Source organism: Diabrotica undecimpunctata, chromosome 7 (genome assembly GCF_040954645.1).
Source record: "Diabrotica undecimpunctata isolate CICGRU chromosome 7, icDiaUnde3, whole genome shotgun sequence".
Classification (NCBI taxonomy): domain Eukaryota; kingdom Metazoa; phylum Arthropoda; class Insecta; order Coleoptera; family Chrysomelidae; genus Diabrotica; species Diabrotica undecimpunctata.
In genome coordinates, this window is record NC_092809.1 from 123029172 (window position 1) to 123042048 (window position 12877).

Consider the following 12877-nt stretch of genomic DNA (forward strand, 5'->3'; position numbering starts at 1 on the left):
TTTATTTATTTATTTATTTATTTATTTATTTATTTATTTATTTATTTATTTATTTATTTATTTATTTATTTATTTATTTATTTATTTATTTATTTATTTATTTATTTATTTATTTATTTATTTATTTATTTATTTATTTATTTATTTATTTATTTATTTATTTATTTATTTATTTATCTATCTAACTATTTATTTATCTATCTATTTATTTATTTATTTATTTATGTATTTATTTATTTATTTATTTATTTATTTATTTATTTATTTATTTATTTATTTATTTATTTATTTTTTAATTTATTTATTTATTCATTTATTTATTTATTTCTAGGAAAACAGATCCTATACTATAATGAAATATGTGAATTTCTAGAAACCACAACTATATGCCAAACATCCTGAAATAATTTCAAAAGATTACTCCAATGAAACTGCCGAGCTAATTAAGATCCTTAATTTTGTTCACGCTTAGACCCACAATTCAAAATTAAAAAATAATTCACTGGATCAAGAAAGAAACTAGACCCCAATAATATCTCTTCCACAGAAGAGACAGATGAACAACTACCTCAGGGAGAATTCTACCTGAGAACATGTCCAAATCCTTTATTGTACAGTGGAATCTTAATGGGTTTTATACCCCTTTAGAACAGTTAAAACTTTTCATTTATGAATTATGCCCAAAGATCCTATGTCTTCAAGAAACTCATTTAAAACAAGCTAATATAAATCTTCGAAATTATTAATGTTTTCCAAATAACAGATTAAAACAACAGGCCAGTGGCGGAGTAGCTATCTTCGTAAGTACATTCCTGGAAACTAAGCCAATTGCATTAAGTACTAATCTCGAAGCTGTAGCAGTGAGTATTACATACCAAAAACATATTATTATAATATGCAACATTTGTTTACCACATCCTAGCGAGCTAGACCTACAAGAACTAAATAATTTTCTTGATCAAATTCTATACCAAAAAATAATTTTAGGGGATATGAACTATCATCATTCTTCTTCTTATGGTGCCTATCCGTTACGGATGTTGGACACTAACATGGCTATTCTGACTTTGTTAACTGCTGCCCTGAAAAGTCCGGTAGTGGTTAAGTTAAACCATTTTCGCAGGTTATGCAGCCAGGATATTCTTCTTCGTCCTGGACCTCTTTTCCCATGCACTTTACCTTGAAATATGGTCCGAAGTAGGTTGTATCGTTGTTCATTGCGCATTATATGGCCCAGGTATTCTAGTTTGCGACGTTTTATGGTTATGACTGATTCGCGCTCTTTACCCATTCTATGTAGTACTTTTTCGTTGGTAACTCTGTTTATCCAGGAAATCCCCAACATGCGTCTATAGCACCACATCTCAAATGCTTCGAGTTTCTTCAGTGATGCTTCAGTTAAGGTCCATGACTCCACGCCATATGAAAGAACGGACAATACGTAGCATTTTAGTAAACGAACTTTTATTTCCAATTTTATATCGTGGCTGTTAAAGATTTTTTTCATTTTGACGAAAGCTGATCTTGCCTTCTCGTTATTATCTTAATCTCCGTCGATTGGTCCCACTGTTCATTTAAGTTTGCACCCAGATAACAAAAGTTGGTGATTTGTGTTATAGGTTGTTGGTTAACTAGTAATTGACCAGGTGGTATCCTATTTTTGCTTATAACCATGTATTTGGTTTTTTTGATGTTAAAATCAAGCCCAAACCTGCTACTTACTTCTGCCACCCTGGAGACAAGTGTCTGCAGACCTTTAAGACTGTCTGCAAAAATGACAGTATCATCAGCGTATCTTATGTTGTTCAATCGTTCTCCGTTTATAAGTATTCCCTCGTCTATGTGCGTTAGCGCTAGGTTCATAAATTGCTCTGAATATGTATTGAACAATAATGGGGACAATATACATCCCTGTCGCACACCTCTTTTTATCTTTATGTCGTCTGTTAACTGATCCCCAACTCTAACAGCAGCAGTTTGTTCGTAATAGATATTGTTTATTATACGGCGATCTCTGCTGTCTAGACGAATCATCATTCTGCATGGGGACAAACAGGGTAATCTAATGAAACATCTCATTGACTCTTCTGGTCTACTATTACTTAATACAGGGGAACCTACCAAATTTAACGGTTCTTTTTCCGCCATAGATTTATTATTATACAGTCAATACTTATAACCGTTTCTCACGTGAAAAACTTTAAAATCAATATAGTGATCACCTTCCTATCCGCATATTATCAAATGAAATTCAATCTCCTAATTTTCCAATCTATCAATTGCTGGAAATTAAGGACTGCAAACTGGTCGTCTTATCAAGTCGACATTGAAAAAAAAATTGAAAATTATCATCCAATTGGTGATATAAACTCTAATATCACGTCCTTAAACAACATAATTGTAGAGCAGCTCTAAAAAATATAGGTATAAAGAAGATCTGCAAAAGACCTCCAGTACCTTGGTGGAACAATGAAGTAGCGCATGCTCTATCTTCTAACAATTATACTTTTAAAATACTTAAAAAACACAATATTAACGAAAATTTACTTAATTTAAAAAAACTCAGAGCTACAGTAAGATATCTCATAAAGAAAAGTAAAACAGATACCTGGAGAGAGTACGTATCATCTATCAATTCTTCAACACCCTCCGAGGTTATCTGGACCAAAATTTGCAAACTTAAAGGCTTCAATTTTTTAAACACATTAACACACAATAATAAATGCATAACTTGCAACCATACACTCGCAGAAGCTTTAGCTGATGTCTATCAACAAAATTCTAGCGACAAAAATATATCTTACGAATTCCTAACATACAAGAAAAACATAGAAGCTTCTACAATCAACATTAACAACTCTGACAGCCCGTTAAATAATCCTATAACTCTTTAAGAGTTAAGAGTTTTCTCTCAAATATAAAAAAACACATCTGCAGGACCAGATGATATTCTACCAGTCTTCATAAAAACCATTCGCAGTCAAATTAATTCTCTTACATTTATTTAATACCTACTTCCTAAATAATGATTTCCCAGACCTCTGGTTTCAAGCAATAGCCATTAGTAAACCTAGCAAACCAAAAGACAACCCCACCTCTTACCGACCTATGACGGATGACAAAAGACATCTTAAAATTGATGCAACATTAGCCAAAAAAAAACGTATGAGTGAATAGGCTATGTACGTCTGAGCGCAACCCCTAATTTGCGTCCCTTAAAATCGCAATCCGAGGTCGTAAATGCCAAACGGCTTAACGTAGGATGCCGTGTGACGTATCGTTGTAAAGGGGATGAAAAATGGGGTTGAATGCAGTATGTTCCCAGCGCATCGGAGTATGCCTAAAGGGCATGACGTCATATCTTCGTTTCTATTGGCTCGATCGTAGTATGAGGGCTCTTTGGAAGGGGAGGGGGCAACGAGTACGATGGGAGGAAAAACAAATTTGGTGGCATTGCCAAAACGACATTGTATCGTATTTTTGTTGCTATTACTCCGATTTTAACGTGACATGTCAAATCAAAGCGGTGGTGACACAGAAACAGTGCCAACTGTCAATTTATCTTTTTTCCGCATAGTGCTTAACAGGACGTGACATTCGACGTATGACGTGACATCAGACGTGAAATGTCACGTGAATGATGTGACATTCGATGCAGGACGTGCCATTTATGTGATATTCGATGCAAGGACGTGAAATATCACGTGAATAACGTGACATTCGACGCAGGACGTGACATTCGACGTATCACGTGACATTTATGTGAAATAGTGACATGCGACGCATGACGTGACATCAGACGTGAAATGACGTGACTGAGTGCAACCCAACTCAACGCTGACTCGATGCTTACTCAACTCAGACTTGACTCTGCAGGACGTGTGCTCAAAACGTTGACATTTATGAGGCATTAGATACCGAACATAATCAGTAGTGATATGAATCCCTATAAGTATATACGTAGAGTGATGAAATTTCAAACTAAACTTCTTCTTCTTCTTCCTCTTCATAAGCAATTCTGCTTGTTCATTGGCGGATTATTACCTCTATGGAAGATTGTCATTCCACCTTTTGCGCTGACGTCTGATACTTCTTCATCAATTCAATCAATTAAACTTAATCAATATTAAATCATATGAGGATTTAAAAGAAATTAAAAAAAAAATAAAAAAGAGTTGAATCTACAGCAGCAAGGTCTTTAAGCCTTTAGAAAACTACCACAAGCTACATATCTATCAAAAGGAAATTAAGGATGTGATATCTAGTCACGACTTTTTTAATGTGCACAAAAAAGTAAAAGAAATAAGCAACATATTTAAAAAACGAGTTTCCTCGTACTTTACTAGTTAATAATAACAACAAAATGATTGTAAATGAAAACGAAATAAGAAGAGAATGCCAACTATATAATATATTAGAGTTGTTTGAAAATGATAGAAATAATATTACTGAATCCTACCAAAATTGTACTGAAGGCCAAGAAATTATGAAATCAGAGGTGAAACATTTTTAAAAAATGCTAAAAGTAGAAAGCTTGTGGTCCAGATGATACACCAGCTGACCAGATGATACACCGCAGACAGGCTCAAGTACATCTTTGTTACAATACCTAAAAAACACAATGCTAGAAAACGCTTAAAATATCGATAAATTGGCATAAGCAGCCACACTCTTAAGATTTTTTTAAGAATACTCTACAACAGAATTAGACTTAAATGCGAAGAAGATCTCGAGGATACCCAATTTAGTTTAAGAAATGCGATGGGAACTAGAGAGGCACTTTTTGCGCTCAATATCCTATTTCAAAAATACCATGATAAAAAAAAAGATGTATTTGCATTCTTCGTTGACTTCGAAATGGCATTCGATAAAGTCCAGCATGTAAAATTATTGCAGATCCTCAAAAATATAAGAATATATAACAAAGATATTCGTGTCATTAAAAATCTGTACTGCAATCAAACTGCTATCGTAAAAATTGGAGACAATCACACCATTAAAATCTCTACAACAAGGAGTCAGACAAGGTTTCATTTTGTACCCAACATTATTCAATGTTTACTCGGACCAGCTATTAAAAAGCTACTTGACAGACAGCCATATGGAATCAAAATCAACGGGGAACTACTGAATGTAATTAGATACGCGGACGATACAGTAATTCTGTCAGAAAATATTGAAGGTCTCCAAATTCTGCTTAATCGTATTCACTCATCTTCATTGAGAGGAAATGGGCATTAAAATAAACTCAAACAAAACCAAATTTTTAGTCTTTAGTCGTAACCCACATCCAGATGCATAGCTTCAAATAAATTGAGTCCAAGTTGAAAAAGTTTACACAACTACATATTTAGGAAGTGTCATAGCGGACCAACTACATCCAGACATAGAAATAAAACAAAGAATAGCAATGACTAAAACTACTTTTATGACTAAAACTACTTTTATAAAAATGAAGACATTTCTTTGCAACAATTATCTTAGTTTAGAACTAAGACAAAGAATGGATAAGTGTTATATTTATTTAGGGTGTCCAATTAAGACCCTACGGACTTAATTGAACACCCTAAATAAAGATCACAATGTCACTTAAAAAAATAACATGCGCAACGACTACATTAACTAACATACATAGATCTAACTTTAATATACAAAAGAAAAGTTCCCAAGAAAGTTTTATTATCACTTTTGGTAAGTTTTTAATAATATTAATCCCATTACTAAATAAACTAATCTCCGCTTTCTAATTTAACACCAATAATAGTTTTATTTATTTTAAATTAATTAAAGGAAATACTCACTAATAAAAACTAGCTCCTCCCCAATCATCATGAGGTTGCGGTATCATACTAGTACCTGGAGTACTGGGATGTGATGCTGGTAAGCATTGAAAACAGTAATTTACACCTTTATTATTGTCCCAAAACTGGCATCCTCTACACTGAAACCGACAAGCAATTTCCAACTTCTGGCCGATACTCAATGTGTGAGCATATAATAAAAACGTAAATTTATCTGAGAAACCATCACACGAATTATCTACGTAGGTAGCCTGGATATCAGCGAAGGTATTCCACGAATCCAGTGAGTATCTGATGTAAACAGATTTGTGAAAATCCAGATTTCGAACTCGAACCGTACCTTTTAAGGAAAGTAAAATAGGATCATCAACATAAACATTTTCTAGGCACACATTGTATTCTCTCACTAAATCAAGAAAATTCGGTAGTCCAGCTGGTTGCTGAAACATAGGAAGAAGATATTTTTGGGGTTTTAATTCTACTCTAGAGATAAGAGATGCGAGATTGCTATCCGAAGAAGAGTCGCTGAGATCTGCGTTGACTAGATCTTCATAAGCCGATGTAGGAATTTTTGGTATTTCATCCATAAATGTCCTGACGTCTGCTAAGTCCAATCCGAGTGCGTCCGCAAATCTTACATACTTCTTCTGTCCTGGCGTTCCTGGAGGTGTTTTGCCGGATTTTAGTGAAGTACTTCTTTTTACCCTGGGCTGCTTTTCTTCCAACTCTTCCACATCATCTTTTGCCTGCTCCATTAGTAACTCAGGTTCTTTACTTTCATAAGAATTACCGCAGTCTGTATTTACACTTTTATCATCACTTATAACTATTTTGACACTGCTCTTATCACACGTGGGACTAATATCGCCGTTATACTTCGAGATATCTGTTAAAGAACTATCGACATCCAAACTTAAATCTTCTTGTTTGAAACTGAGCAAGGAAGCATCTTCACTTATTGTAGCACCGGTGAAATCGGACGTTAAAGAGAAATCTTGAGAACTTAGGTAGGTATCACTTTTTTCCTCTGAATCTTCTATACCATTTACGTGGTTTAGCAACCGTTCATCTTCCGTATCGTAAAATTGTTCACTATCACTATCATTAGAATTTGTGGTTGCTGCTATTACTGCTGATTGTTGTGCTATGGATGTTAAAGTGGTTTTTTCACTACCTTTCGTGCATGGGGATTGGAGGGTATCTTTATTCATTAACTTATTTAAATCTACTTCATCTATTTCTTCTTCGGGGCTTCCAGGTGATTCGAGTATTTCCAGATCTAAAAATGAAAGTATTAGTGTTATTTTTAGGTCATAAAATACATTATTATAATTATACTATTTGAAATAATAATTTAACTAAAATTTACCATTTTACTCCAGTCATCTGGGATGAAAATGCCACTGAACCTCTAAAAATCATACGAACAAGCTAAATTTTACCGAAAATGTTAATTATAGGACCCCATAAAAGATGCAAAAACGTTTATCACTTTTACCTCCAGGTTTCTCCCTAAAACCCCCCGTAGGGGGGGGGGTGAAAATGCAAAAAAATCTATTTACCAATGTTTCAAATAAAAAATGTAGCGGAGGTAATTTTAAACAAAAATGTTTATTGGCACTTTTTGTGTAGAATGAACTGTTCTCTCACAAATAACGCTTGAAGCTACCGTCGATTTTGAATGTCAGTTACGCGCGCGACATGTTTGTTTCAGCTCGACGGTAAAAATTTGATATCTTTTGATTCAAGTGTCCTATCGACAAAAATCAAGATGCGTTTTAAAGGTAAAAAGTTTAGCTTTAGTATGCAATTTTTGTATTTAGCCGCAAGTAAACAAACAGATTTTATAAGGGTGTTATAAACAAAGGCGATTTTCCCATTTTTTATGATTCTCATGAGATCATATAATTTATCCCTTTCATTGACTGGCCACTATGAAGTTTCTATTACCATTGTCTAATCTTCAAAACCTATAGCGTGAAATTTTAGTTTTGAGTTTTGTCAACAAATGTGAGGTATTTGAAATATCTTTAAAAAACGCTGCATTTAAACGTTTACATAACAAACGATCTATAACGTTTAAAACTTTTTTCTTTCAATTACACTAGTACGTTTTTCAAAAGAACCAACCTTCTGTTAAAAACTACACCCAAAACCGTGTTCTTGGAGTCATTTCCCGTGACGTGTGCTCGTTTGTAATGTAAAACATTAAATTCTGCGTTTTTTATTCATATTTCAAATGCCTCATATTTGTTGCCACAAATTAAAATTGAAATTTTATGTCATAGGTTTTAAAAATGAAAATGTTACTACGACTGGTCAATAAAAGTGATCAATTCTATTGATCTCACGAGAACTGTAAAAAATGGCACAAATCGCGTCACGTTTATTTATTTAACAACTTTCTTCTTCTTAGAGTGCCGTCTCCCTACGGAGGTTGGCAATCATAATGGCTATTTTTATTTTTAAACTTGCTGCTCTAAACGAATCAATCGATCTGCATTGATACCAATCACGTAGATTCTTCAGCCATGAGTTCTGCCTTCGGCCAACAGATCTTCCTTAAATCTTTCCTTGTATTATGAGTCTCAAAATGTCATATTTTGGTCCCTTCATCACGTGGCCTAGGTATTCCAGTTTTCTGGTTTATATAGTGGTGATTGGTTCTGTTTCTTTACCAACCCTCTCCAGTACTTCTTTATTTGTAATTTTATCAGTCCATGATATTTTTAATACTCTGCGGTATAACCAGAGTTCGACAGCCTCGATTCTTTTTAAATTGCATTTTTTTAATGTCCAAGTCTCAGATCCATATAATAATATTGAAAATATATAACAGCGAAAGGGACGTAGTCTGATCTCCAAATTTAGATTTTTGCACGTTAGGAGTGGCTTCATTCGTATAAATGATGATGCTGACAGCTTAACAACTTTATAAAACCTTTATTATACCTTTAAAACGCATCTTGATATGTGTCGATAGAACACTGGGATCAAAAGATATCGAATTTTTACCGTCAAGCTAAATTTTATTCAGCATTGATTTCGTGTGTGTAACTGACAATCAAAATCGACGGTCGCTTTAAGCGTTGTTTCTGAGAGAACGGTTCATTCTACACAAAAAGTGCAAATAAAGATTTTTGTTTAAAATTATCTCAGCTACATTTTTTATTTGAAACATTTTTTCTACAGTATGCAGATTCTGGAAAAATGGATTTTTTTCGGTTTTACCCCCCTCCGAGCGGGGGTTTTAGGGGGAAGCACGGGGGTAAAAGTGGCACGTTTTCGCATCTTTTTTGGGGTACCAAAATTAATATTCTTGGCAAAATTCAGCTTGTTCGTATGACTTTTAGGGGTCAACTTTCTGACGTCTGGACTTTTTAATTTTTTTTTGATAAAATTATCGAAACAAGAAAAATTTAGTTTATTTAAATAACCATATGCACAAAAACAAAATATTATATCATTTACTGTTTGGTTTTCATATTTAAAAAGACAAATAACGTAGTTAAAGAACTTGAAAACCTGATGTGCAGCATTCACCATTGATAGCAGATAAACAGCAGAAGAGAAATAAAAACAGAAATGTGACGAATTAAACTTTAAGGCTGGTTAAAGTGAGAGGAGAAAAATATATGATTTACCGTTTAAAATACCGGAAAAAGCTAGTGGTAAATTGAGATTGAGAATAACTACAATAAGAAGAACACGAAGACGAAAAATAAAAAGGAAAAAGGAAGAATCGGTAAAACAAGGGAAAGAAGGGAACCAAAGAGAACAAGCAGGACGGGAAGAAGAAAGCAGATGAAGATATATGATCTTATTATTTATATGGGTAAGACAATTTTCTTTTTACAATTCTTATTAATATGACATGAAAAAAATAAAAATAACATTGACATTGATTAGAAAAATAATAAAGGTAAAAATGTAAACAAGAAAAGTTAACGTCAATGTCAATCTTAAATTACGATATTTTGAAAGAAAAATACGAAGATGTTGTGCAGGCGAAAGTTGCATCAATATCGAAGCTCTATAAAAACACGAGCTTTTTGGTGGTCATCATCATCATCATCCAGGCTTCATTTATCACGTCCACTGCTGAACATAGGCCTCCCTTAAACTTCTCCATTCTTTACGATTTTTTGCTTTTCTGTTGCCAATTTTTGGTGATACGCCTCATGTCGTCAGCCCAACTTGTAGGTGGTGTCTTTCTCTACTATATTTGTCTGCTCTTGGCCTCCAATTTGTAATTTTGCTCGTCCATCGTGAGTCGTGCATTCTCGCTACATGGTCTACCTAGTTTCATTTCAGTTCCGCTATGCGTTCCACAACATCAGCAATACTCGTGCTTCTTCGCAGATCTTTGTTTTTTATTCGGTCCACAACTTCACTCCCATCATAGACTCATCATTCGTCTCAATGCCACTCTCAATTTCGAAGCCGTAGTTTTGGTTAGAGACATAGTTTCCGCCCCATAGGTCATGACCGGTAATACGCATTGGTCAAATACTTTTCTTTTGAGGCCAATTGGTATGTTGGCCCTAAGTGTGTCTCGCAGTTTTCCAAAGGCTGCCCACGCTAAAGTAATTCGTCTTTGGATTTCGCATGTTTGGTTATCCCCGCTGATTCTTATTTGATGATCCAACTAATTTCTTCAGCAGTTCTACCACTTTGTCTTCAATAGTTAAATGTTTATTGGAGATCATATTTGCCATAAACTTAGTTTTGGTCAAGTTCATTCTGAGGCCCACCTTCGAACAAAGTCCAATTCATTTAACATATTTATGGCTTCTCCTAAATTATCTGTGATAGGACAATGACATCTGCGAAACGGAGATAGTTAAGCTTTTCGCCGTCTATTGTTACTCCTCTGTGGTACCAATTGACCATTTTAAAGGCATACTCTAATGCCGTTATGAATAATTTCGGTGACAATCGATCTCCTTGCCTTACCCCACATTTTATTTTTATTGGTCGGGTTTTATCGTGTATCATAACAGTCATAGTGGCATTTTTTTTAAATATTTTAAATAAATTCATTAAACCTATGGTCAATCCTGCTGTCGTTCATTGCTTCTATAAGGCTGTCTATTTCAACCGTGTCAAACGCTTTATGAAATTCTATGAAAGTGAGGACAAGAGATTTGTTCTATTCTATAGATTTTTCAATGAGTGTCTTAAAGGTATGCAGGTGAGCATTGGTACCATACTTTGAATGGAATCCTGCCTGCTCTCTCGGTTGGTAGAAATCTAATTTTTTTTTCAATCTTGATGTCACTAACCTAGTGAAGAGCTTGTATATGTGGTTCAACAGGCTAATAGGTCTATAATTTTCTAGGTCCGTTCTATCTCCTTTTTTATGCAAAAGGATGGTTATAGCATTGTTCCATTCTTTGGGCAACTCCCTTTGCTGCAAACATATATTTAAAAAGCTACTAAAATTGATAAAATTTTTGAAGTCGGTGAACGAAATATTAGTCGTCTTACAATTGAATATACAAGAGAGGGTCCCTGTAGTAATAGGTACATATGCTAGCACAAACGACTCAAATAACATAGAAAAACAAACATACTTTAAAAATATGCAAACAATACTGGAAGATGCAGGTAATAAAAAATAGAGATCATCTCAACTAAGGAATATTAATGGACGAGTTGAAAAAAGGTAATGGAATAAGATTGATTGAATTATGTCAGTAGCTTGTTTATGGCTTCTTTAAACAAAAAATACACACATTTATTTGGACTCAGAGAATAAAGAAATTCAAATCAAAAGCAAAAATACTACTACCACATCATTATTAAAATTAACTCTTGACAATGCAACAACAACAAAAAAAGAATGGGCTAGATACAACTTTAATAGCTCCTAAAATTATTTTTCTGTCTTTTTATACAAACTACATAGTCCTGCAAACAGAAGGGACCCACACAGTTATACATTTAAGAATGAAGTGAAAAAGGTAAACAATTGTCTAATGCAAACAAATATGAAGAACTAAAGAAGACTTAGAGATGAGGAACTCTCTAGAAAAGTAGGAAATATCATAAAATCGCTGAAATAAAATTCCGGTGTAACAAAAAAAATTTCAACTCAATCGGTGCTGACAAATGGCAATCATACGCAATGTATGGCAAAACCTATCACACACATAAGTGCTTCATTGTCAATTAAAAAACAATGGTTTAATAGTTATTTATGCACTAAGGCGTTATTAAGATGATTACGACCAGAAAGCAACATAATTCGGCCAGAAAGCCTCTGGCCCGACGGATGGATGTTGCTCGATGGGCATAATCATGCGGTAACACCAGTGGTACATTCAAGATTTTATTTTTCACTTCACATAATACAAAAACTAAAATTGGGACGTATTTACTTTTTACTTTACTGCACCTGCAAAATATATATGCATATTTTGTATATACCACTGGTGTTACCGGATGATTACGCCCATCGAGCAACATTCATCCCTCGGACCAAAGGCTGTCTGGCTGGAGTAAGTTGCTCTTCGGGCACAGTCATCTTAATAACATCCTTGGTGTATAAACAACTATTAAGCCATTGGCAGGGCCGGCGCTCATTTGTACAATGAAAATTTAAACCAGCAAAATGTGTGCCATAGATCTTGTTTCTCTCTTATACACGTTGCAATCCGAGCGCCTTCCTACCATATTCACTTCATTAACGAAAAAAGAACAATGTTTTAAAAAGTAATAGGCCCAAAATACTTATCGGGAAATGTTCGAACAAGGTTTGAACTTGAATTTAGGTCCTTTTTGAATTCAAAAATGTTCTTTACTTTTGTTTTTAAGCCTTGAATATCGTAATTTTGCGTTTTTCTCAGTCTTATATTATTTTTAACTCGAAAACAATCAAGTTTTCGAGTTATAAATGGAGTTCGAAATTCCGAATCACCTAATTAAACTACTATTAATGTTTGTACTAAAACAGTGAAGCAATCATGGGATTGGTAAACATATTTCTTACGGTGCAAAATTCGAAAAGGCACAAGGCTGTATATTATCCATAAGAGCTTTCGTTGATGCTCGACAAACTTAAGAGAGCTAGC

The 12877-nt window shown here is 34.1% G+C and overlaps 1 protein-coding gene across 6 annotated transcripts in view; it reads right to left on the minus strand.

The window, feature by feature from the left end:
- The window catches only part of Gbs-76A (Glycogen binding subunit 76A), a 127784-nt gene that overhangs the window by 10027 nt on the left and 104880 nt on the right, over positions 1-12877 (minus strand). For all 6 annotated transcript variants that reach the window (XR_011951442.1, XM_072538105.1, XM_072538107.1 and 3 more), the window contains exon 3: positions 5802-7080. Coding sequence is in view for 5 of the 6 variants with exons in the window: in XM_072538105.1 (XP_072394206.1) it covers positions 5802-7080 (1279 nt within the window). In the remaining variant the exon portion in view is untranslated. The remainder of the gene's footprint in view (positions 1-5801; positions 7081-12877) is intronic.